Source organism: Phascolarctos cinereus, unplaced genomic scaffold, assembly GCF_003287225.1.
Source record: "Phascolarctos cinereus isolate Bilbo 61053 unplaced genomic scaffold, phaCin_HiC Scaffold_4;HRSCAF=312, whole genome shotgun sequence".
Taxonomy (NCBI): domain Eukaryota; kingdom Metazoa; phylum Chordata; class Mammalia; order Diprotodontia; family Phascolarctidae; genus Phascolarctos; species Phascolarctos cinereus.
In genome coordinates, this window is record NW_027555847.1 from 467490428 (window position 1) to 467517899 (window position 27472).

General features: G+C 36.3%; 1 protein-coding gene across 1 annotated transcript in view; it reads left to right on the forward strand.

The window, feature by feature from the left end:
- Positions 1-27472, forward strand: part of CYP7B1 (cytochrome P450 family 7 subfamily B member 1) — a 280114-nt gene that overhangs the window by 180217 nt on the left and 72425 nt on the right. The window contains exon 2 of the mRNA XM_021002118.2: positions 14791-14927. Within this exon, the coding sequence (XP_020857777.1) occupies positions 14791-14927 (137 nt within the window). The remainder of the gene's footprint in view (positions 1-14790; positions 14928-27472) is intronic.

Sequence of the window (27472 nt, forward strand, 5' to 3'; positions counted from 1 at the left end):
CTGGAAGAGACAGTGAAGCTGACAACTTCCTGCAACTCTGCCTCACTTAAATCCAATTTATGCATGAGTCAAAAGACATCACTCATAACATTTTATAGTGTTTACCTAACCCAAAGTCCTGTGGTGACAGGCAAGTATCAAAGCAGGAGATTCAGATACCCTAGGAGTTTGTAGTAATAATCCTGCACACAAGCATCCCAGGCCATAGGGTCATCTTCTCACTGGACTGAAGCAGCAGTGGAATTCAGCAGCCCCCTTAGTGTCTGAGCAGCCTTTTTGAAGGACCACAATGTTTACCTTCTGGCAAAAAGGCTAGAAAAGATACTCTAAAAATTATCTGCTTCACCACCTAACCCTGGCCTGTATACCATGGCAGGTAGGGATCCTACCCTGTAGTTGAAACACACACACACGCACACACACACACACACACACACACACACACACACACACACACAAATGTACAGAAACTTCTGCAAAGATGGTTCCATCAACTATTAGTACATGGAATGTGCTCACACTTGTGGACAACACAAAATCCAGTAGACTTGAAAGAAGAACAGTTCTTGTGAGAATACTCAGCAGTTATCACATCCATAGAGCAGCTCTGAGTGAAACAAGGCTGGCAAGTGAAGGCCAGCTTACTGAAGTTGGGGCTGGATATACATTTTTTCTGGGGTGGCTGCAGTCATAGGGAGTGTCATGAAGCTGGCATAGGCTTTGCAATCAGAACTAATCCAATCAACAAGCTTGTATGCCTACCAAAAGGAGTGAATGACAGTCTCATTACGATGTGATTGCCATTTTCAGGAAAGTGCCATACCACCATCATCAGTGTGTATGTCCCTAACAAGACAAACCCTGATGATATCAAAGGCAAAATTCTGGAGACCTTTATCATCAATGTGCCAAAAGAAGATAAGCTTATAATTCTGGGTGACTTTGATGTCAGAGTAGGCACAGACTACCAGACATGGTAGGAAGTCCTTGGGAGGAAACATCAACAGTGATGGTCACTTACTACTGAAGACTTGTGCATGTCTTCTCATCACCTACACTGTCTTTTGTTTACCTGAATGCAATAAAACTTGGTGGATGCACCTGTGCAGCAAACATTGGCATTTAATAGACCATTGTAAGGAGAAGAGACAGACAAGATGTGAGAGTGACAAAGGTGATGTATGGTACAGAGTGCTGTACTGATCATAGGCTTATTCTCTCCAAGCTGAATATTAGCATTCAATAAAAGCAGTGGGCCCCAAGGCAGGATAGCTACCAGAAGATTTCATGTCAACAGATTAGAAAGCTTCTCTGAGTGGGGGCAGTTCATTGCTAAGTTGGAGGGAAGGTTGAGCCAATATGTGATTGGCAACAATGGAGCAGAAAAGGAATGGACAGCTTTCAGAGATTCGGTGTACAGCAATGCATTTACTCATCTGGGTCAGAACACTCACAAACATCGGTTTTGGTTTGACAAAAATGATGGGGAAATTCAGAAACTGCTGTATTAAAAAATAAGAATTCCACATGGTTTACCAACAGGGTCATTCATCCATCTCTAAGAAAGCAGCATTTAACTCCATCAAAAGTAAAGTGCAAGCAAAGCTTGAGATGCAGATTCTTGGCTCAGTAAGAAGGCAGATGAAATTCAGTTTTATGCTGATGGTAATAATCCAAAGTATTTTTATGATGTCCTAAAGCTATTTATGGGCCAAACTTGCTTCTCAACTACTCAGTATTAATGGAGACACAGTGATTAGTGATCAGTGATCCTGGAGAGATGGGCTGAACTCTTCCATCATCATCTCAACAGACAATCATCAATCACTGCTGTAGTCATTAACCATATACTTCAGGTTGAAGTCAATCCTTCTCTAGCCAAACTTCCAACTGAAGAAGGGATTTTTGAATGACATTTGGCTCCTCTTTTTTGGCAAAGTACTTGGTGCTGATTCTATTCCAGCTGAGATTTATAAGTCAGGGGGTTCACTGCCAATACAAAAGCTGACTGAAATTTTCTGGGTTATATGGCAAGAGGAGGTTATTCCCCAGGAGTTCAAGTATACCTCCATTATCCATTTCTATAAAGGCAAAAGAAATAGATTGGTCTTTGACAATCACAAAGGGAGTGTCTTTCTTAGTCATTGCCAGCAAGAATCTTGCCAGAATTCTCCTCCTGGAAGATCCTCCACCTGGAAGATGGTTATCTACCTAAGAGGCAATGTTGCTTTAGAAAGGGCCAAAGAATAGTTTATATGGTGTTTGCTGCCCAACAACTCCAGAGGAAATGCCAGGAGCAGAACAGAAGACTGTATCAACATTTATTGATCTGACCAAGGCTTTTAATAATAACTGTCATGAGAGCTTATGGAAAATTATAGCAAAATTTGGTACCCAGAAATCTTCATCAGTATTATACATCAGTTTCATGATAGCATACTTGCATGGATTCTGGATAATGGCTGATGCTCTCATGCTTTCCTAGTCATTAGTGGAGTGAAACAAGGCTATGTGCTTGCTCTCATGCTTTTTAGCATGAAGTTTTCACAATGTTGCCAGAGACCTTCAATGAGGATGAAAATGACATCAAAATCAGCTACCACACTGACAATAAATTATTCAACTTGAAAGGCTACAAGCCAAGACCAAAATGGAGGGAGAGGTGGTGCATAATTTTTTGTTCATAGATGATTGTACACTCAGTGCAGCTTCTAAGACTGAGATGTAACAAAGTATGGGTCAGTTCTCTGATGCTTGTGCTTATTGTGGCCTAATAACACCAAGAAATCACAGGTTTTTCCACCAGGCTACACCACACAATTCATATATGGAACCGTCAGTTACAGCAAATGGAGAACTATGGAATGCTATGGATAAATTCACTTACCTTGGCAGTATACTTTCCAGGGATGTTCACATAGATGATGAGTTTGATGCACACATTGCCAGGGCTAGCTCATTGTTTGGGAAGCTCTGAAAGAAAGTTTGGGAGAGAAGAGCTATTAGATGCTTACTGAACTGAAGGTCATAGAGCCGTTGTGTTGATATTATTGTTGTATGCCTGTGAAACCTGGACAGCATACCAGAGCCTTGCTTTCCATTTGAATTGTTTTAGGAAGATTCTGAAGATCACCTGGAAGATAAGGTATTGGACACTGAGGTCTTTTTTCGGGCTAAACTGCCAAACATTCAAACTCTACTGCAGAGAGTGCAACTCCAATGGACTAGCCACATTGTTTGAATTCCAAATGTGCATTTGCCTAAAAGGCTATTTTACAAATAACTCACACAAGGCAGACATTCACATGGGGGTCAGAAGAAGCTATTAAAAGACATTCAAGTTCTCTCTGAAGAATTTTTGAATGGACTGTGTGACATGGGAGACACTGGCAAAGGACTGCCCAGCACAGGATGCCCATATCCAAAAAAGGCACTGCACTCTATGAGTGAAGCAGAATCGCAGTAGTTCAAAAGAAACATGAGATGTGCAAATTTAGAGATATCTCCACTCCAAATTTTCTATGCACTATTTGTGCCCAACCTGTGGTAGAGCCTTCTGAGCTTGTTTTCATCTTATCCGGCACAATCAGACACTCTGTATCTTGATCCCAACATAGGGTTGTCATTTTGGTCCTCTTCAAGAATGAAGGACAACAACCAGTCAACCTTATTAGTCTATTATGTTAAGGAAGACAAAGCAAACAATTTTCTGATTAGAATTTCCATATGCCTATTTAAAAGAAATATTATCTACCAGTTGTTGTTTAATCATTTTTCAGTCACGTCCAACTCTTTGTGACCCCCATTCAGCTAAGTTACACCACCTACCCCACTCCTGTTAAGATGAAGAAAACATATATTTTCTCTTCTTTAAGACAAAGATTGGCCATTGCATTAATCTGAATTTGGACAACTTTTGGTTTGGTTTTCATTTACATTATTGTCATGCATATATATTGATGGAAGATGCTATCAACATTCAGAGAAAGAGCTATGGAGTCTGAATGCAGATCAGAGTATTCTATTTTCTCTTTCTTTTTTTCTTTCTCATGGTTTTTCCCTCTTGTTCCGATTCTTCTTTTACAACATGACTAATGTGGAAGTATATGTAATATGATTGTACATATATAGCCTATATCACATTGCATGCCATCTTGGGGAAGGAGGAGTGGAGGGAAGGGGAAAATTTGGAACTCAAAATCTTATAAAAGTGAATGTTGAAAACTAAAAATAAATTTGAAAAGACAATATCATTTGAGTAATTCAGAAAAAAAAACATGAGAAGACATATGTGAACTGATGTCTGGCAAATTAAGTAAACCTGGAGGATAATACACACTATGCTTTCAGTAATGAAAATAACAGCTACATTAATGCTAGCCATATTCTGATTAATGGTGAAGGCATTGTTCATAAAGAATAGATTTTGAACATACCTCCTTTTTGGCAGGCAAGTGAGGGCCTGTGGGAGCAGAATTTTATGAATGATGTTATAATGTTCATTTTTCAATTGGTTTTACTTAACCGTTTTTCTCTAACATGAAGTTTCATGGTAGGGAAGAAGGGAAACAATGTGATGGGAACAAAAGGCCTAACTATAAAAGATACATATAATAGACTACATAATATAGTAGAAAGATTGATGGCTTTTGGAGTTAGAGGACATGGATTTAAATTTTTGCCTTGCCCCTTGCTACCAGTGTGACTTTGACAAATCACTTAACATCAATAATCCTCTCTTTCTTCATCTGTGAAATGGAGTGAGGGGGGAAATCTAAGGTCCCTTTCATATCTAAATATATATAGTACTCTTTTTCCAATCATATTTCCCACCATCCTCTCTCCTATTCCAGTATTCATGAATGCCATCTCTTATGACCTGCATGGTACAATGGGAAAATCAATAGTTTTGAAGTTAGAGGACACCAATTCAAATCTTACCTTTACTACTTACCACTTGAGTAACCTTGAGCCTCAATTTAATTGGCATGAAATGATGGGCTTGGTCTGAGTGGCTTCAGAGTTCCTTTTCAGCTCTAAGTCTATGATCCTATGAAATTATGGAAGAGATCATTATTGATTCTTCTTTCCCCAACAGTGTCTTCCACATGCTAGGCATTTTGTTGAATAAGAGGGAAAGGGGAAGATAGAATGTGGCAAGTGAAATACAAAGTACTTCGTGTGAGGCCTGAGAAAGAAGGAAAGGTAATTTCTAATAGGCAAACCTAGGAATGCTTCATGGGAGAGGGGGCATGTGAGCTGGGTTATATTCATATTGTCTATTGTTTCTACCATTCTTTGGCCTTTGGAAATGATACTAAGTGTTGTTTGCTTTGTACTATTACATGTAATGCTTTGTTGTATTTCTAAGTACATAAAGAATGACTACTTCATCTACCATGAAATTAAATCATCCTTTAATTCAGTTGATTTCCTAATGGAGCCAATTTTCCCCCAAGGGAAAAAAGCTGTCTTTATGATCTGCAAAGTAACAGACCTTCTTTTCTTATTTAGTGAAAGTTATCAAAAATCATTCATCAGTCATACCACTGGGACCTTGGAAAGTAACATTTTCATTTGGGGATTTTTCATTTGTTCTCTGTGTGGTAAATATTGTGTTGTCACCAGATGCCAATCACACAACACCAGTGGATTTGTAAGATTATAAGATGAGGGGAAAATGAAGGTTAAGCACAGGTCACAATAGAGATTACTTATGGTAATGAATTATATAATTTTTAGACAGATCTGGATTAATGTTCATCTTGGAAAGAGATTACTGTTTGTCCAATTCTGGCCTTAAATATTAAGCAGAATGTTCAGGTTTTCTACATGAAGCTTATGGTGCTAAGCAATTTGTGATTTATTGTATACAAAGGAGACAAATGACCCAGTAGGCACCTGCTATAAATGATATGCAGTAAAGTGTTTCAAGGGAGAGGACCTTTGCCATAGAACTATGGCTCAGTGTACAGGGGCTTCTGCCTCATATTGGGATATTAAAAAGGAGTTCAGTTGGCAAAAATTTAGTAATTGATTACCAAATGTTAGAAGTATTCCCAGAACATACAGTACTAAGCCAGGTTTTGACTGCCTATTGGTGAATGAGTCCATTCTCTCAAAATCCTAATTGCCACAGTTCCTTCCCTGATAAGTTTTTTAATACCATAATTTCTTGCCTTAGTGAATTGTCCCATAGCCATAGGTCCAATATGGGCACCTTTCCTAAAAAGATCTTAATTGGGATGGAGGATATTAGGATTAATTCTATGTTTATAGAACATAAATGCCTTGGTATCACCTTTAGTATCTATTCCAGTTGACCTTTAGCATCTGATGATAGTGTTTCTTGAACTCAGAACCTCTGTTTTGACCAAATGAAACATTTATCCATCCCCACATATTACCTGTTCAAGGGCATCTCTCAGTTTTATTCATGCTATACTGCTTGTTTAGAATAGCCTATACAACTAGCCCTACTTGTTTTTTTTTTCTGCCAAGTCATCAAAGATTAAAAAAAACACATAGATATGTTTGTTTGGTTGAAAGAATCCTAGGGATCAATGGAGGTAATTTAGTGTAGCAGAAAGAGTACTAGATTTAAAAGCCAGAGACTTGAGTGTGAATCATGGCTATACCACCACCTGCCTGTGTAACATTGGGCAAGTTACTTGATCTCATCGGCCCTTAGGATGCACATGTGTAAAATGAGGGGTTTGGATCAGAAGACTTATAAAGCCCCTTCTAGCTTAAAATCTATGGTCCACCCTCCATATTTTACATATGAGGAAACTGATAGCGAGAGAAATGAAGTCTTTTGTCCAAAGTCAGTCAGGACACTCCCTTCCTTCCTGAACAGGCTTACCTTTCCTAACTAACCCTACCCTGATCTGGGCTTTCAATTGCTGCATCCCTGAAATATTTAGGCATATATTTATTCCAATATTGTAACAAATGTTCAGTTGATTCCAATTCACATTTTATAAAAGAAGAAAAAGAGGCCTAGGGAGGAAAAGTGACTGGTCTGATCAAGATCACACAAGTAGCTCATGCCAGTATCCACCATAAGCTGGCCATAGTGCCAGCCTTGGCTTCTTCCTATTACACTTTCCTGCCTTGTGGGGCTTAAACAATATATTTTTAAAAATAACAGCTATCTTTAAGCCCATAACCAGGGAGTATGATGTAGTGGAAGGGCCACTGTATTGTATAAAGGAAGCTGATTTTTTCTTGCTTTGTTACTAGTTCAACCATCATCACACCAAGAAAATCACTTCCCTTCTCCAGGCCACATGGAATTACAAATCTAGAGCTGAAAAGGATCTCAGAGGACATATACCAATACACACACTTTGCGTATGCATGCATGTGTGTTTTTGTGTGTCTGTGTATATATGTATGTATACCTTTTGTCTTCTTGGATTTAACCCTGGTCACTATAAACTGTATTATACTCTCTAACTTCTATTTTTGTTCGTGTTGACTAGTCTGATAATCCACTTGGCCCTAATTAGTCTTTTGGTGCCTCCTAATCAGGACAGGAAGAGATGTATATCAGCCAGAGATGGGGAACCTGCAGCCTCAAGACCACATGTGGCCCCCTCAGTCCTCAAGTGTGGCCCTTTGACTGAATTCAAACTTCACAGAACAAATCCCCTTAATAAAAAGGACTTGTTCTGTGAAGTTTGGGTTCAGTCAAAGGGCCATACTTGAGGACCTAGAAGGCCACATGTAGCCTCCAGGCTGCAGGTTCCCGACCCACGGAGAGGAAGATCTCCAATGCACTGGGGAGATCCCCTACTGAGGATTTATGGAAAAGACATGGGCAAAAATCACACGTGTTGAAAAGACATGAATGGGAGCACCCACATTTACAGAATTCCAGTTATGGCCAAAGCACTATATCTGGTTTCACGATCACTGACTTCAAGGAACTTACAATCTAGTTTGGAGCAAGGTACCTATGTATTATATGAAAATTAGCAGCATGAAGCAATTGTTTATAAAATCACAGCATTTAGAAAAGAAGGGGACCTTAGAGATCACCTGGTCAAACATATTACCTTGGGCAAATTGTTTAATCTCTCTGGGTTGCAGCTTTCTCATCAGTAGAAATGAAATGCTTTGATTCAATGACTTCTAAGTTTTTGTCTAGGTCTAAATTTGTGATCCTATGTATGCTTTCCTTTTATAGGTAAGGAAACTGAAGCCCCCCTCCCCCCAAAAAATTAAGTGATTTAAACTTGCCGGGAGCAAGGCAATCATTTTGTGCTGCCCTATCACTTCATTATCCCATTCACTATGTTAGGTTTTCAATCCTTTGCATCCCTCTTTGAACTTTCCATAGTTCCCTCTCCACCCAACCTCTCAGTCTTTCCGTATTTCACTGAAAAAAAAAATTGAGGCCATTTGCCAAGAGCTCCTCCATTTCTCTTCCTCCTCATCTCACATTACTCAGATGCCTTTCAACACCTTCAATCTTATCTCACATGAAGAGAGATTTCTCTTTCCAAGACAAACCATTTTCATGCACAAGAAATCCATTCTACTCCATCTTCTCCAACAGAATGCCTTCTTTATAATCCTTGCTCTGTCAACTTATTTTCACTCTCTCCCTCTCTACTGGATGTTTACCTACTACCATCCATCTTTCTTCTATTCTCAGAAAACCCCTCACTTCATTCATCCCCACTAGCTGTCATATTATGTTTCTCTTCTCTTTTGGGACTAAAATGCTTTAAAAGGCCATCTACAAGTGGTGTCACCAAAGCTTTACTCTCATTTTTTCCTTGACTTTTTGAAGTTTGGATTCTGACCTTATTCAACTGAAATTGCTTTTTTCAAAGTTGTTAGTGATCTCTTAATTGCCAAATCTAAGGGGCTTTTCTTAATCCTCCTTCTTCTTGACCTCTCTGTAGCCCTTAACATTGTCAGTCACCTTCTTCTCTGTAATGCTTTCTTCTCTCTAGGTTTTTGTGACAGTTCTCTCCTGTTTCTCCTTCTACCTGTCTGACCCTTCTCTATCTACTTTGTTGGAACTTCATCCAGATAGTTCCAACTAGCTTTTGGTCTCCCCCAGGGCTCTGTATTGGACCTGCTTCTCTTCTGCATCTATACAGTTTTGTTTAGTGATCTCATGTACTTCTATAAATTCAATTATCATCATTATGAAGATAATTTTCAGATCTATTTATCCAGCCCACAACTACTCTCTTGACTTCTTTCATCTCCAACTATCTATTCAGTATCTCAAATTGGATGCCCCATACGTATCTTTAATTCAACATGTACAAAACTGAACTCATATTTCCCTCAAAACCTTCCCTTCTTTCTAACTTCCCTATTACTATCAAGGGCATCATCATTGTAATAATCACCTAGGATTGGAACCTAAGTGTTAGCCTCAATTCCTCACTCTTATTCCCCAAATCCAATCAGCTTCCAAATCCTGATGTTTCTGTTATCATAACATCTTCATAACATATCCCCTCCCCTCTCTGACACTGCCACCACACTGGTAGAAGCACTTACCACCTCACACCTGGACTACTGCAAAAGCTGGGATTCAACCCAGGTCTCCTGACTCCAAGTCTCATATTCTTTCTGCCACATCACATTCAAGAGGATAGATTCCTATGAGCTGGAGTTGCGGTGAGGGTTTCATGGAGGAAATGAGGTTGAACCTGAGATGTGAGGATTGACAGGATATAGATAAGCAGAGAGGAACAAGGAGAGACTTTATGTATGAGTGTTATAAGCATAATTGCAGAGGAAAGAATGTTCATGGCATGCTCAAAGACCAAGTCCTTTGGTAAAAGTAGAAAGCTCATGGTGGGTAAGAATGTGGAATCATATTGGAGAAGTAGTTCAGCTACTTGGAGAGAGCTTCAAATGCTGTCTTAAAATGGTTTTTGCTTTATTCTTTAAGAACTTAAAACAACCTCTATAAATATATATTATCCTAAAATGTGACTTATTTTAAAGTCCCATTTGTGATTAGGATAAATTTGTGATAGACTACTAGTAAAGAATGTTACTTTTATTAATTTTAAGCAAGTATGCATCTCAGATGGAGAAAAAGATAATTTCTGAAAGTACTGCAGGGCAATAAATATATTTTATTGATCCACAAGGCTGATTAAAATAGTGTTAGTATGTATATCTGAATGATTCTATTGAAATAAAATAATTCCCTACTAGGGGTTCTAAAATCTGAACCCAAATCCTTTTGACTATATTTTCTCGGCTGTATTTCTGAAATATTGGTTTCCTGATCTGCATCATTCAGCATTTGATTTTCTAAACTTAAGGGAAAGAAATGTCTAAAGAGTTATATCTACATTTTTCAGATATTCTGTATATTTTACTTCTTCCCAGAGAGTTGGTCCTACATAAATTTGTACTTTAGATGATAACTTTCAAAAGCTATAGCATGTGCATCAGAAACTTGGAGGTAAATAAATCGTCAACAGTGGCACAATGGTGACAAAATAAAACCTGGGCTTCTACCACTCATGGTTTTTATAAGTAGCTATAAAAAGTCAGATATAATTGCTAGTTCAAGCAAACACTGGGATACGTGCCTATCATCCTTTTGATAGCAAGGAAAGTGTTTAGGAGGCAGGAATCAGGTGCATTAAACTGCCTAAGTATTTTCTTTGGGGACATATATGTATAAGTGTATGTTTATGTATATGTATATACACACACATACATACACACACATACACATATATGTGCACACAGTCTTTGTATACATATATATTCGTATATGTTTCCCCATATTCACTATATACTGTGTGTCAGGTGGGCTTCTGAATCAATTATGGTCACCTCTATCCTCTTAAAAGAAGTGAAAAATAGAAATGAAGCCAAATTTCTGTTATCAGACCTCTGTGTGTTGTAAGATGAGCTACTGTTATATTTTTACTACAACACACGTGACTGTGATACGGTGTTTAACAGTGTTAAGCTTATTGCATCTTAACTAAACACGTCTGAAACAAATGATGACCCTCCTGTCTTTGTGATAGTAAAATGGCTCTCTGATGTGATCCCCTGGACTTGAAACATTAAGTTAATTTTCCTCTGGATCTCTGAGCTGCATCCTTTCTTCCCCCTGTGGAAACCCTGTGAGGAATACAGCTTTTGACCGAATGACAGAGCATGGAGGGTGAGATAAGATGCATTAAATTAGAATATGACAAAAAAGCCTATTTAAATATTTGTTACAATGGCATGTTCAACTCAGGAAGTGAAGGCAAGGCAATGTAGAGACCTAATATTTTGAAGAGAAATTTGGTAAACCACCCAGATCACTTTCACACTTTGAAAAGATAAAAGTGAAGATTTGACATGAACCAATGTCGTTTCTGAATTAGGGATTCTTTTCTGTAATTTTGAATACAGTCTCCTCTTGGTTCCTTTTATTTTACATGTAGATTTAGCTGTTAGAAAGTTATCTATCTCTTGTCATAATATTATTAGAACAAGCAAGATTGCAAATAATAACCAAGTTTTATTTGGGAAAATTACAAAACAAAAAAAGATCGGAAGGTGAAGGGAAAGGATACTATTACTAAATTTCTATTTTTAAATATTTTCTTTTTTCTTTTCCTTTTTGGGAAGACTGTAGTATAGTTGAAAAAATTTGAAGCTCAGAATTTTGGACTTGAGTCCTAGCTTTCCCATTTACTACCAATCTTGACTGCTTTGGTTAAAATACTTAAACTTCTATTAGTGTAGTATAAATCTAAGCTGTCATTTTTAGTATGACATTGTTAGCAACCGTAAAAAAATTCTGAAGAATAGTAAAGGTGCAATTTAAATCACAAAATGATGTTTCCAATTGAAGTGGAAAATATATTAAATTTTTGAAAAAGACAGTAAAGTGATACTTTGTTCCTGCATTTTAATCATGCCAACACATTATATGATTTTTTTTTAAGAGAGGGATGGATAAAAACCTGATAGTTATCTTTTTTAAAAAAAGTTATATTTTACTGTAATGGGGCATGGAGAGCACCAGCCTCTGATGGGGTTAATCTAGCTACATAAATTTCCATGCTGTGTATGATAGTAGTAAAGCTTGTGATCCCTTGATCTTTGATTAGATCTGAGCTAGTAAATATCTTGTGATTAATCAAAATGGGTTGTTCTGCATGTAGTATAAGTCACCTTCACAGATGGGCTAGAGCATCAGAGTTCTTCATGAATATTTGTTTTAATCCATTCCAGATCAGACTTGCATTGTGTTTCTGTATTTAAATCGGATGTAGTCAGCCAAATGACAGTATTAGGAAGAAATTGTAACTTGAGACTTTGAATAGTGGGGCAGGAGGTTGAAAAGGAAGAAACGTTTTTATTCTCCATGGATATTTTATGTAATATTTCATACGTGGAAATGTAGATGTATAGACTTCTTAGTCAAATTTAAAATATCTCTATCAATACTTTTCTTTTATACTGAACATGTTTTCATGGTTAGAGAAAATTTTTTGTAAAGCATCTGTGAAGACATGTGAAAAACAGCAGGTATTTTACCAGTTCAATTGTTCTTATTTTTAGTGGCATAAGCAGCTCTGCTTTAACATCCTTTAAACCTAGAGCAAGGCTTTTTTTTTTATCTCCTCTGATCTAGTCAATTATACTTTGTTAACAAGCTGATTTCTTTTGATAGGCAAAATATAAGGCATCAGAGAATGGAAGCCCTGCAAGATATCTGTGGCTGTATCTCCACAAAATAACTTTCACCATTCCCACTGAACTGCTCAGTCAATTGACGAAGACAGCCTTTGTGATGCTATTTACAAATAGATTGACTGAAGTGAAAATAAAGGAAATATGTTGTGGTGGAATAAACTACTGAGCTGGAGAGAGTCAGATGTAGGTTCAGTTTTGGCTCTGTTACCACCTGAGTAACCTTGGGCAAGCCACTTAATAATCCTAAGCAATCAGTCTTATCATCTGTAGTATGAGGAAGGTGTTAAATTTCCTCTAAGGCCCTTTCTACATCTTGCATTCTTTGATTAAATAATTTTTTGAAAGTTGTATATGTAAACATAGCTTGGACTCAAAACCTTTGTCATAATTTTCTATTGTCATCCTCCAGTGTAATTCAGAGAAAACACAGAGAAAAGGAAAGAAGAGAAAAAAAAAACATTGGTTTTCAAATTAAAGAGGATATGAGTTCAAATTCCTGCTTGGCTAGTTATTACCAACATGATAGTAGGAAAGCCATTTCACTTCTGTTTATGTGCAAAATGGAGGAGTTACTAGATTAAATGACATCAAAAGTGACTTTAGCTTCAAATCCTAAAATATAAGTCACTTGTCTTTTGATCATAATTAACTTTTATCTACATTTGGAATGATACGAAGCTGCTTAATAAATAATGAGACTTTAAGTCTCATTGTTTATTATCTCCAGTCAACCTTTAAAATGTAAGTGAAATTGACATTTACCTTTCACTATGAAACAAATAATTATACACATTAGGTATAGTTAAATCTGTGTGGTAGGTGCCATATGTAAGGCAATTGAACTGAATTGATAATATCATAGCAACTGGTTGAGAAAAGAAAAATCAAGTCAATCAGTCAGTGGTCTTGGTCTGTATAATGTTAGAACAACAAACATTTTTGAATAAACTGAGACAATAAGTTTAACTTGTATTTGTTTAGGTCATAAAAAAATCAATTCAGTAACAAGTTTGAAAGGTTGTCAGGAGCTATATTTTAAATAATTGTATAGTATTACACCAACTAAAAAATATAATTGTTCCTGGGTGAGGCTTAATTATAGCAAGAACAGTGTTATTAGACATAGGCAATATCTTCACTAGTAAAATGGTAAACAGCCTATTTTCTAGGTACTTGTCTTATACAATGTCTAATAAATGAGTTTTTGGCTAAATTGGGAATGTTTTGGAATTACATAGGAAGGGAGGAAGAAAAGGAAGAAAGGGGAAGATGGGTACAATGAAGGAAAAGCACAGAAGGAAGGAAGGAAAAGAAGGATAGAAGAAGGGAAAGGAAGAAGGAAGGAATAAGGGAAAGGAGAGAGAGGAAGGGAGAGAAAGATGGGTAAAAGGATGGGAGGAGGGAAAGAAAGGAAGGAATGAAGGAAATAAGCATTTATTAAGCCTGCCATATGCTAGGCACTATGTTAAGTGCTTTTCAAACATTACCTCATTTGATCCTCAAAATGGCGCTATAAGGTAGGTTCTATTATTATCCCCGTTTTACAGTTGAGGAAACTGAGACATAGAGAGATTTTTGCCCGATAAAGTCATTTGAAACATCAAAATTAATTTTAAGTGTCTGAAGGCAGATTTGAACTCAAGTCTTCCTGACACCATGCCACTAAGCACATAATCTTAAAGTTAGAGACAGTGAATTTTATAAATTCAAGTATTAATTTTAGATGTTTAAATGTATGATTGTGGAAGCATAGATTTAGACCTGGAGGGACCTCTGAGGTCATTTAGTCCAACTGCTTCTCACAAATAAGAAAATCATGGTTCAGAGAAATTAAGTGAGCTATCTAAGGTTATACAGGTTCTAAGTCTCCAAGAACGGAGTCAAGCTTAAATCATTTAACTCCAACTTTATTGTTCTATTCATGGTCTATCATGATGGTATGAAGAGGGTAATGGATATTGTTGAATAATATAATTGGAAGGAGCCTCTCAAATTGTCCAGCTCATCTGCCAGCTTCTAGATGTACCTGCCACTTAGGTTGACATATGATTAATTTGATGTCCTTTGTTTTTCTTATTGTTTGCATAGGAGACCTGGAGAGCCTCCATTGATAAATGGCTTGATTCCCTTTTTTGGAGTGTCCTTTCAAATACAAAAAAACACTTTCAAATGCCTCCAAGATTATCAGAAAAAATATGGAAATACATTTACCTTGCAAATTAATGGTAAGAATTCTTTTCATTAATGCCTTCTATACTCATCTTATTTTACCAGTTTCTTAATTATTTCAAAGATATTAATTACTAGCATGCTTTTACATATAGAGCTCTTGTTAAAAATAAGCTATTGTATCACTTAGGGAATTGCTAAAAAAAAAAACCCGTTATACATGACTGTAATGTAATTACTGTGCTATAATAAATAATGAGACAAGCAGGTCACATGAGCAATAAAATGGAGGACTAAGCATATTCTCTGATACCCATGACCTTTCAAACCTGTTCAAAAAATAAATTATACATCCAAAATAAAACAACTTAAGCTGTGTCCATGGTTTAGGACACTAAGAATTCAAAAGAAGGTGAAAAAACAAACCCAAATCCCATAAACTGATGTTCACTGACCCTGAACTTACTCAGTAACACTCCACCATTCCCCACACTACTGTAAAAAGACTTCACTAGAAGACCTAAGGACATGACACAGACTTCCAACAAAACCCACACCTATATTCCAGTTTCCCTTCCCTCTTTCTAGTATTGTGGAGATCCCCACACCAGGCTATAGAAATTTACCCTGGCTATGATAGGTAGCCATGTGACAACATCCTGCCAGGATCAAAAGTCTGCCAGGGACCACAACCCACTAGCACCAGTGCTGCAACATGCCAAACTCCTGGTGCCAATCCAAAGAATTAAGGTCAGAGGGAATGGGGCAGAATACTGTGTATTTTGGATGGAGGGAGGGGAAGCATACAGAACTTCACTAAGCTTGAAAGAAAGAGCATGAAATCCATATGGGCCCAATTCTGATCACTGAAAAGTCAGTTGGTGCAGAGATCTAGGCTGGTAACCATAAATTGTCAGCATAGGAGGAGGCTGAGATGCTTTGAGATCCAGTAACTAAAGAACCACAGTCAGAGGAGAAGGAGGAAGAAAGAGAGTAATAGGAAAATTAAAGCAGGAGAAAGACTGAAATTACCAAAAATTTCAGGAAGAAAACCCAACTACCTTGAATATAAACATAAATCAAGAAGAAAAGAGGAAAAACAGTAACAACCAAAGGAAATATAGCCTCCAGAGCTAGTGAATTCAGTCATCTATGAAGAAATACCATAAAACAAAGGAAAATGATACAGTGCTTGATGGGACAGAGTACTCTATGGAATTTGAAAAGAATGTGGAAGCATAATTCCTGCGTGGTTCAAAAGAGAAATAAGAACAGAGTTTATGACCTGCAACAGAATAGAAAAAGTTGGAATATGCTATGGCAGGTCTCATCAAATAAAGAAAAGACAGAATAATAGTTGATAATGCAAATATACAAAAAGGAAGGATAATCTAGAAGAAGAGAAGAAAAAGCAGTAAAAGAAAATATGTTTACTTTGTAGGCCAAAAAAAACTGATCTCCAAGACAGGATGCATAGAGATAGTCTAAGGAAAATTGGTCTCTCAGAAGAATGATCAGAACATATTTTGCGTAGTTGCATGCTAATAAAACTGAGAACACAAAAGAAATAGAGGAATACCTTCAAAAATACAAAATAAGACCACCCAAATCTCAGAAAAGGAAATAGATTGAGCTAAAAAGGAACTACTGAAGAAAAATCTCTAGGTTCTGATGAGAATTCCATCAAACTTTTAAAGTTTAGTGCCCAATACTTCATAAATTATTCTCAGATATTAAAAAGAACTACTCTACCTGAATCCTCTTGTGAGACAAATGTAGTATTAATACCTAAACCAGGGAAATATAAAACACAGAACAAAAACTGTAGGCCAATATCATTGATTATCATCTACTCCAAAATTTTAAACAAAATCTTATCAAGCAGACTACAATGATTTTTACTCAGGAAATCACCCATTAGGATCAAATGGGCTTTATACTAGAGATTCAAAAATGGTTCAACATGAGAAAACAATAAACATAATTAGTCATATTAAAAACCAAAACATCCAGAATCACATGATCATCTTAATAATGTAGAAAAAACCTTTGACAAAATATAATATTATGCTAAAATCCCTACAAAGTTTAGGCATAAAAGGACCTTTTTTTAAATATCAGAAAAAGCAAACATCTAAAATAAAAAATCAAGCTTCATAAGAATTTCAATTACACTAGAACTTTTTCCGGTAAATACTGGAGTGAAACAAGGATGTTCACTCTACACAGTATTATTTAATATAGTTTTGGAAATGCTAGCAACAGCCGTAAGTCAAGGAAAGGAATTAAAGAAGAAAGATAAGCAAAGAAGACAAAACTATCCCTGCTTGCTGACAATATGATGGTTTACTGAGAAGCTCCTAGGGAATCAGCACTTACTAATTGAGACAATTAGTAGCTTCAGCAAAGTTACAGCAAAGCTACAAAATAAATTTTCAAAAATCAATAGCATTTCTGTATAAGAATAACAAAACACAAGAAGTAATAATAGAAATGGAAATCCCATTCCAAATAACTACAAAATTAATGAAAATATTGGATTATCAACCTCACAAAAGACCTTTATAGATTCAAGTATGATGCGCTCCTTAAGGAAATGAAGAATAATTAAAATAGCTGGAGTGCTCATAGCTACACCATGCCAATACAATAAAAATGACAATATTTCCAGAATAAATTTGTATTTTTGATGCTATACTTAATCAAATTACCAAGGAGATAAGTTGCAGGACTTGATGAAATAACAAAATCCATTTCGGAAAACAAAATATCTAGAATATCAAGAGAAATTATGAAAGGAAGTAAAGACAAAGAAAGCAGCGAGATGGCACAGTGGACAGAGTGCTGGGCCTGGAGTCAGGAAGACTCATCTTCCTAAGTTCAAATCCAGCTTCAGACATTTACTAGCTATGTGACCCTGGGCAGGTCTCTTAATCCTGTTTGCCTTAGTTTCCTTATTTATAAAATGAGCTGGAAAAGGGAATGACAAAGCACTCCAGTATCTTTGCCAAGGTAATCCCAAGAGTTGGACATGACTGAACAACAAAAAGAGACAAAGAGGGAATGGCACTTCCAGATTCAAATAATAAAAAAGCAGTAATCATCAAAATCTTCTGGTATTGGTTATAGAGTAGGTAAATCAATGAAACAGACTAGAAAAAGGAGAATCAGAAACAACGATAACCCAGTGTTTGATAAAGTAGAAAATGAATTTTCAGGGAGGAAACTCCCAATTTGATAAAAAAAACTATTGTGAAAACTGGAAAACAGTCTAGCAGAAATTAGGCTTAGGCCAACATATTATATCATATTCCATAATATATTCTAAATGGATATACAAACTAAATATTACAGATCATACTATTAAAAAAAGAAGAGAAATAGATCATACACTTCTCAAGAATATAGGTAGGAGATATATTCTTGCCCAAACAAAAGATAGAGGCAGCAACAAAATGCAAAAATGCATAGCTCTTATTATGAAACTTGAAAAGCTTCTGCATAGACAGAATCAATGCATCTAGAATAAAAAGGGAAGTGGTTAAATGGGAAAACAAATTTTGTATCAAGTTTTCTCTGATAAGGGTTTGGTATTCAAGATATAATAAACAATTAATAAATATATGTAAAATCAATAGCCAGTCCCTAATAGATATATGATTAAAGAAGATGAACAAACAGTTCTCAAAAAACCCAGCAAAATATTCACAACCACATGAAAACGAAAATGCTCCAAATCATTAATAAGAGAAACGCAAATCACAATAAGGTTGCAAATTGGCAAAAATAGCAAAAAATTGTAACAATCAATTTGGAAAGCAATTTGGAATTACACAAATAAAGTAATTGAAATGGCCATCCCTTTGCTAGGCTTACACCCCAAATGAAACCATCAATAAGAAGAAATCCTCCATATAGTTAAAAATATTTATAGCAACTTTTTTTGTTATTGCTAAGAAATGGAAACAAAGTAGATGCCTACCTATTGGGGAATGGCTAAACAAATTATGATATATGAATGTAATGGAATACTACTGTGCTGTAAAAAATGATATGTGTGATAAATACAGAAAACCGTGGAGCAACCTACGTGAACTGATGCAATGTGAAGTAAGCAGAGCCAAGAAAACAACATACACAGTAATTACAACTATTTAAATGGAAAGAACAATGACACACCAAAAAATTAAGAATAAATGTAACAAACTTATAAAGATCAAGTGGAACCCAAGTGAAGAGATATGAAAAGATATCCCCAACCCACCCCCTTTGTGGAGGTGGGAGGTCCACCGGTGTTACACATTGCACATGTTTTCAGACTTTCTCAATGTATCCAGTAGTGGTGCTGACTTTTTTTTTCCTCTCTAAATAATACCTTTTGTCATATGGATTGGCTCCTGGGAAGAGGGAGAAGGAGAGATAAATGGGGTACCATAGTAATGTGAGGAACAGAAAATATCAATTAAAATTTTAAAGGAACTTATATATGTGATGAATATATATAAGCATGGAAAAATCTTTATGAACAGATGCAGAGTGAAGTAAGCACAGCCAAGAAAACAGTATATACAGTGACTACAATAATGTAAAAGGAAAGAACAACCAAATACAAAAAAAGGAAAAGCAAATACAGCAAAATTATAAGGATCAAACAGTACTCAAATGAAGAAATGTAAGAAGACATGAAGACACCCCCCAACTTACCTTTTCATGAAACTGGGAGATTCACAGGTTTTTCATATTGCACGTGTGTTTGGACTTATTTAATATATTGATTAATTTTGATTTTTTTTCCTTTCTAAAAAAATCCTGTTTGTCATATGGTATGGCTCTCTGGGAGGGGAAGAAAGGACACTTGGAATGATTATGGTGCTATAAAGAACAGATTTTATCAATAAAAAACTCTTTTAAAAAGAAAGAATGAATGAATATGAAGGATTCAGAGAAGCATATCATAGCTCAAGTATTGGAAGTTTCTTTAGAGTCATTTGAGACCAGCCCCCTTATACAAAATGAAATAAGCAGAGCTAGGAAAACAGTATGTAAATAGAAACAACAAACAAGAGTGGAACGGAATGATATACAGCTATAATGACTGATCTTGGTCTCCTGTAAGAGATGAAAAAGTGACCCCTCCCTCCCTTTTTTGCAGAGATAGTAGAGTTTGTGTGGGAAACATTGCATATACTAGGAGAATCAGCTGTTATGTTGGCTAGTTTTGCCAAACTTCCCCCCCCCCCTTTTTGTTCTTTGTGTTAAGGAAGCATCCTCTGGATAGGGCAATAAGGAGTTGGGAGAGTATATTTACAAAAGAATGTAGTACAAAAACAAAAACAAGAAATATATACTGCATTGGTGTTTCTCCATATCATCATTACCTTGATGATAGTGTAGAACTAGAGATGGGGGAGTCTGGCAGATCTTCTTGGACTGAAAATTAAAGAGTGATAAAAACCTTTTTTTTTCTTTTTCAGCCCAATAGAGAAAAGACATTGGGAGGAGGCATGTAGTTGATTTATGTCATCTCTACATACATATTATTAAACCAATCTTACTAAAACTGAAAAAGAATACTTTCTGATTTTTTAAAAGATTTATCCCCCTCCTTGCCCAGGCTACATGTGTAAAAGCTACTCATGGGCCCAGTCCTGATCTATACAGGAGATCTGACCCACTCTTTTCCATCCTTGGTTGGTTTGCTCCTCCTTAAGTAACTTTGTAGCCTCCTTCTCTTAGGGGCTCACCATATTAATGCTAGATTTGGCTCAGGTACTCAATGGGCATTTCTTATCAAAGCTCAGAATCCCACAACTCAAGAGATCCTCAATCTTTGGCTTTCTAGGAGGCTGGTATTACAGGTGTATGCCACCACACTGATGCTTTTTGATATCTTACACTCTACCCAACATAAGAGGAAAATAATGTATGAAACATATGCTAGTGCAAGGCTGAAGAGAAATAGAAGGCTGTACTTGTCACTTGGTTTTCTACTCTGTCCTCACGCATTTTTCTTACCACTCCATTCTTTTGTGTGTTGTCTTCTCCCCATTAGAATGTAAGCTTCTTGAGGGCAGGGGCATTCTTTTTTTTTTTCCTGCTTATACTTGTGTTTCCAGCACTTGGCATAGTTCCTAGCGATAGTAAGTACTAAATAAATGCTTATTGGCTGACTGACTTGGCACTCAACAGTTAATTAGGAATCAGAATTCAGAAATCTCCTCTCAATGCATTTTTTCTTATTAGAAAATGCCTGTAAATTTTTCAGGAAAATAATTTGACCAACTTTTAATCTTAAGATCTTAGAGTAATCTACAACTGAAAAGAAAACATTCTTGCTCCCAATAATAGCTGTGTCCAAAAAAAAAAGGGAAGTTTCTCAGCTTTCGTAATGGAATTGTTTTGTTTGTACTGACAGTGAAAACTGAATCAACAATGTTTATGATTAGTTCTCAGCTCTACACCTCAAACTGGTATTTTGGCCAGAATGATTAGTTCTTAGATATACAGAAAGAAACAGTCTTTATTGTTGTTATTGTTATTGTTGTTGTTGTTGTTATTATTATTATTATAAATATTAGATATCCTTATCATGCCCAGGCTATAAGTGCTGATGAGTGAGGGCAATATATTTGGCAAGGTCACTACCTACATATATACTCACCAGATTCTGGCTGTGTATTACTAGTTAAAGTGGTTGATGTATGCATAAGATGTGCCCAAGGATAGGTTGGAGTATGTATTATTTGAAAGACACTTACCAACCCTATACCGGGCCTAGAGAATGCATAGCAAAACTGTCCCTAATTAGGCCCTTCCTAAGGAAACCATCCCCAAGAAAGTGATGATCCCCAGCCCCAAACTATGGGAAGAATGTAAAGAGATATATGTGGAAGTTCAAAAGCCTCAGTGAGCTCAGAGGCACAAGTAGGGTGGAATGGCAAGGTTAAATGATTTGGCATCAGTGTGTTTCACAGACCACCTGAAATAGTCTTTGCAATGAAATAGGCTTTGTTATGGCTTCTAGGAGCAAGAAAAAAGCTGCATTCTCTTCCTAGTTCCAAGAAGAGGGGCAGTTGTTTAAAATAAAACCCTGTCAAGGTGGGTTTTTTTAAAGGCTGATCACACTACAGCTAGGCATAGGATTTTAAACCTGCTCCATTTCTACCTGTAGCTTGTTTGCTTCTCCTTAGACATCCTGGTGGCCACCTGCCCCCATATCGATTGCTTACCATATTGGTTGAAGACAGTGCAGACATCTAACCAGCTAAGCCCACTGCAGCTCAGAATTCATGAATTCAAGAGATACACCAGCATTAGCATCCCAGTAGCAGGAATTGCAGGTGTGTACTACCACACCCAGGATTTTTTTTGTTTGAAAAAGAATATAGATTGTTATAAAATAACAAGAATCTTAAAATGCATTACTAGCTTTAGCATCTCCCACCCTATTTCTCTTTTATCTAGGCCATTCAGTTTTTAAGCACCCTAGTAAGTCACAAGGCTCTATCCTTACCCTTGCATGTGAGGAATGGAAGTGACAGTTTCCAAATCCTTTCTGGAAGACTATCAGTTAACTTCTAGGTTAGGATAGTTTCTTAATGGTGTCTAGTAGTACATTGAGTCAAGATTGCTCTGACCATGGATGTAAAAGAAATTTTCTGTGGCTAAGAAAATCTAACAAGACAAGTCATCAAATTGTTGACAAATAAAAACAAGGCAAAATCCAAAAGCATTTGATTACCTCAGGTTAATATATAAATAGTTGCAGTACATGAATGGACTATGGATGACACTTTGATATTAACTGAGGTTCTACTTACACAATGACAATACTAGTTAATGTTTTTTTTTTAAATAACCAAAGGTTTTGATTGTCATCAAGTAAACAACTAACTAAATTAATTTCTCATTTCTCCAATTGTTGTGGCATTGTGCTGACATATTCTTAGTGAAATAAAGAGAAAATCCTGAATGTTAGCCTACTTTTGTTTACCTGGAAAAAAAGCAATAACAAAAAAGATTCACCTGATTTTTAGTGTCATAATCTCAAATACGGAAACTCATACTGAATTTTGTGCTGTCTTAGTGATGTGATGGAAATAATGTTTTGTATATAACTGACAGAATTTTTATGATTGTATATGCACTACTTCCCTACTGTCTTAACCTTATTTATGAATATAGGTACTGTCAAAATTTTATATATATATATATATATATATTGTCCTAATGATCAATTTGCAAAGTAGTTCATTTGGAAAATTTGAAATGATGAGCAGAGTTCTGCCCCTTGCTCCATACCAGTCATGTGATTTCTCCAGTTGTACTATTTCATGTGATGAGCAAATGATTGTCATCTGAAAAAGTCACAAGGGACATGGATGTCATCTTAATAAAGAAATTAAAAGGCACATCTTTCCACGAGAAACAATGTAAGTTTTTGACCTGTCGTAGAAAATAGTTCTCTAATTGGTTTTGTGTGGTGGTGCAGCACAATTGTTTTCCCTAAACGTCACAGCAGCGAAGCATTACTGTACATCATTGTCAACAGTTCAGTGAAATCTTCCTAATAAGAGGATGATTATATAAATGTGATAGTCTTCAGGAGAAAAAAAAAGTCATTTCAAGATTTCTAATATTCACTCAACCAACATTTTCCTGGGAATAAAAAATGCATTGAAGACTAAGCTGAGCAAGAATTTTAAGAAACTTTATTAAAAGCCTCTTGTCATTGATTTTTTTTGTGAAACTTTATGAACTTTTAACATTAGAGTATTATGAAAAATATGTGAAAAACATGGAATAGTTCATGATTTATCACTCTAAAATTTTAAAAATGACTGTCCTATTAAATAAAGATAGCATTTTGCTTTTTGAAGTGGCAAAGTTAAAACTTCATGTATTTTTTTCCAGATATAATCAGTTTTCTCAAATGAGGGACATCTATCTTTAAACTTAGATGAGGAACTAGAGTCTACCATTAAGTTCATATAAATTTTAAAGAGCATCCAATCCTTAGATCCCGCACAAAATTTTTTAAATTCACAATTAATGTTGTCAAAATAATTTTTAGCTGTTAATTTGAATACTGATTTCTACATTGTGTCTTCACTGACAATTTTCCTATTTTAATCAGTTACAAGAAAAAAACCATTTAAAGAACTTTCTTGAGCATCCCTATTTGTTATGATCTCATCTTTTTCATTGGGGTTCAGATAAAAGCAGTCTGCAAGCAAGTCACTATCTTGCTATTACTGTTTTATAGGGACAGTGAAGTGGTGTAGTTCATAGAGTATTAAGACTTGGTTTTTGTTGTTGTTGTTGTTGTTGGCTAGACAGTGGGGTTAAATGACTTGCTCAGGGTCACACGGCTAGTAAGTGTTATGTGTCTGAGGTCAGATTTGAACTCAGGTCCTCCTGAATCCAGGGGCAGTGCTCTATCCACTGCACCACCTAGCTGCCTGCATAGAGTGTAGAACTTGAAATCGGAAAGACCCGAGTTCAAATCCTACCTCAGACACTCATTAGAAGTATAACCCTGAGCAAAGTTTCTTAACCTCTCTGTGCTTAGTTTGTTCATCTATAAAGTAAGGATAATAATACCTCATAAAGTATGTGTGATGAACAAATGAATTAACATAAGTAAAGGGCTTTAAACTTTAAAGTGCTATGTAAATGCTAGCTGTTATCATCAATATTCTATAGGCTGTTGTACAGAGAGATGAAATAGCTGCTTTTTTTAATTCAAATAAAATAATTAGGACATAAGCTCTTCCTTTGTAGGCTTGCTGAAATTATTCTTGTCCCAGCTACCTGAGCAGACAGAATGATCAGGCTGATACTATTTCATTTTGTTTGCCTCAGCTAGGCTTCTCTCCTTGGAAAATATTTTGTCCCGAGGAGCTTGGATATTGCACTATTTTAAATGGGAAGCATTTATGAAAATATTGTTTGTAAATTTTTATGAATCAGTGCTATGTCCAGGCTCTCTTGGCAACAATTCAGTCTGTCATAATGGTCCAGTTCTAGTCCATTTTATTGGTTGGGTTGTCCAGGATATTTTGAGTTCTATATGTATAGTATGGGGATACCTCTTGTTTCCTGTTGGTCCATGAATGATAGTGAACTTTTGACATATAATTTTAGACATCAGACGATGCCTTGCTAGATATTTTGTAGGTGCTAATTTTTTTTACAACCTAAAGTGATATGTTGCACTGCTTCCTGTGTTTCCTTGTATAATGTACGTTATTCGCTAAGTAGGGTCTTGGTAAAGATAACTCTTCTGTCATTTTTGTTGGTAATAACCATATCCTGAACTGCTATCATAGACCCCTCTATTTCCAAAACAAATCCATAAGTTTCATCCATTTGTTCAGTACTTCTTTGTTAGCGTATTGTTAATTTAGTCCATGTGAACAATACCCAACCAGGGCTTTTTTATGCCACTTTTATGTCACAGTCATTTCACAGCCTCTTCCTCCAAAAATATGTTTGTAGTTTTGTAACCTGCTTGTTACTTGCCCTGAGAATACCTGTCAGTTACCTTACTTCTCTCTGACGTGGAAATGTTCATCTTTTCCAGTTGCATTATGGCGTTGGAACCTGTGTTTCCCTGTCTCTAATATTGCATAGTTTTTGTTGCATATTTTACAAACTATCATGCCCCCTTTTTTAGTTCTGAAGATGAACATTAAGATGGCTGTTGGAGAGGTGTAAACTGTTTTAAATGCGTTCTACCCATTCAGCTTCGATTTCAGAATGCCATTTAAATCTCTAAACAAATCCAGCCACAAATTTATCCTTGGTATCGTTATGCTCATTATATCCCTTGTATGGAAAAGAGTAAAGCATGTGTAGATATCAACTTGATCCTTTCAATCAATGTGACCCTCTGGATTTCAGCTTGATGCCTTCATTCGCTTTCCGCGGTAAGTACATTGAGAATCTTAACCTGTATCCAGTTTAAATGACATTTTGGTATCATTAAAGAAAGATTACACATGAAAGAGCTATTCATTTGTTTTTAGTGGAGATGTAATTTGTTATCCACATATATCAAGTAGTTAATAAGATATTTGGTTTGTTTCCTTCTTTAATTTGAAAGCTGCACTTTTATTCAAGAGAAATGAAAAGGAATTTAATCTGAGTTAGAACCGTAATGGGCGTGTCTCTGAAAAATGCTGTGTTTTATATCCATTGCTCTGGATATTAATTTGTTGGTGGTATATTTTAAATGGAGAACAGTTTTCCATGTGGACATCAAATGCTAACGTTTTCATTATACTTGGGTCTGTTTAACAGATTTGCAACACAATTATCACCCATTAATGTAAAACTGAGTCAATGGATTTACAATGATCAACAAAGGTGGAAAGTGTTATTGTGGTGTAGAGGAAGCCTGTCGAATAATGACCAAATTGATAATAAGTTGCTCTTTACAACCCTGAGGTTGTAAAAGACCATGTCCTTTTACCTCATCATCCAATACATTGTTTTCTTATATTTATAAATTTTGTTTTGAAGATGCAAGCTGTGAATACTCTTTATAAAGTATATGAATATGTAATTGGGTCATATTTGGAGGGGTCATTGGTACTTTGATTCTTTGGTAAACAATATATGATAACGTTCTGTTAAGAAGGCATGTTGCTGACCTGCCTAAGTGCCCCTCCCAGGATGAGTTCCTTACTTCTAACCTCATCATCATGCTGCTAACTCCAGCCTTGATTGATCTTAATGTCTCTCAGTCTCCTTTCCCCTCCGATTGCGTGGCTAGAGAGTGGAGTACCAAACTCTTCCTAATGCCATTATTTATAGAGGGCAGAAAGTGGATTCTTACCTCCCTCCACTTTACATCTATTGCCTTGCCTTATTTCAATTCCAAGGATCAAGATGCCCCTATTCTAGGTACTCCCTAGTGTCTCCCCTTTCTTAGATTTCCTGCTTCCTTTTGTGTACTGTCTCCCTCATTAGATTGTAAGATCCTTGAGAGCAGGGAATGTCTTTCTTTCTCTTAATTGTATCCCCAGTGCTTAGCGTAGTGCCTGGCACACATAGTAGACATTTAATAAATGTTTATTGAGCTAAAGAAAGGAGGGATCAACTTCTATTTCATGTGATCAACAAAATGGAACTCTAGATATTTTCTTTAGTTCCAATCAACTCTCAAAAAACATATAAAAGAGAAATCATGCACCAAAAGTAGAACTATTACAGCTTCTTCCACAGGCCAAGAAACCAAAAAATCTAACAATATAATAGCCTTATAAATTTACAGTGTAAAATGCTAATCCCAATTGCTCACTTTACACACTTCCTCCACACAATTTCCCTGCTGTTCTCATCTGTGCTGGCATATGATGTCCCTGCTGTTAGCCCAGCATTCTGTTGCAACAAGCATAGGACCTCAACTCTGTCACTAATTTTCGGAAGAGATCAGAGTGTGATAGGTAGGAACCACATTCTGCCTAGGGCAGCCCCAAAGTCAGGGAACACCAAGGAGGCTGAAATGCAACTGCAAACACCCACTCCTTCCTCCCTGGGAACTTCAAAAAGCAGCAGACACAGCAGTTCTCTTCCTTCTGCTCTTTTCCCTGAA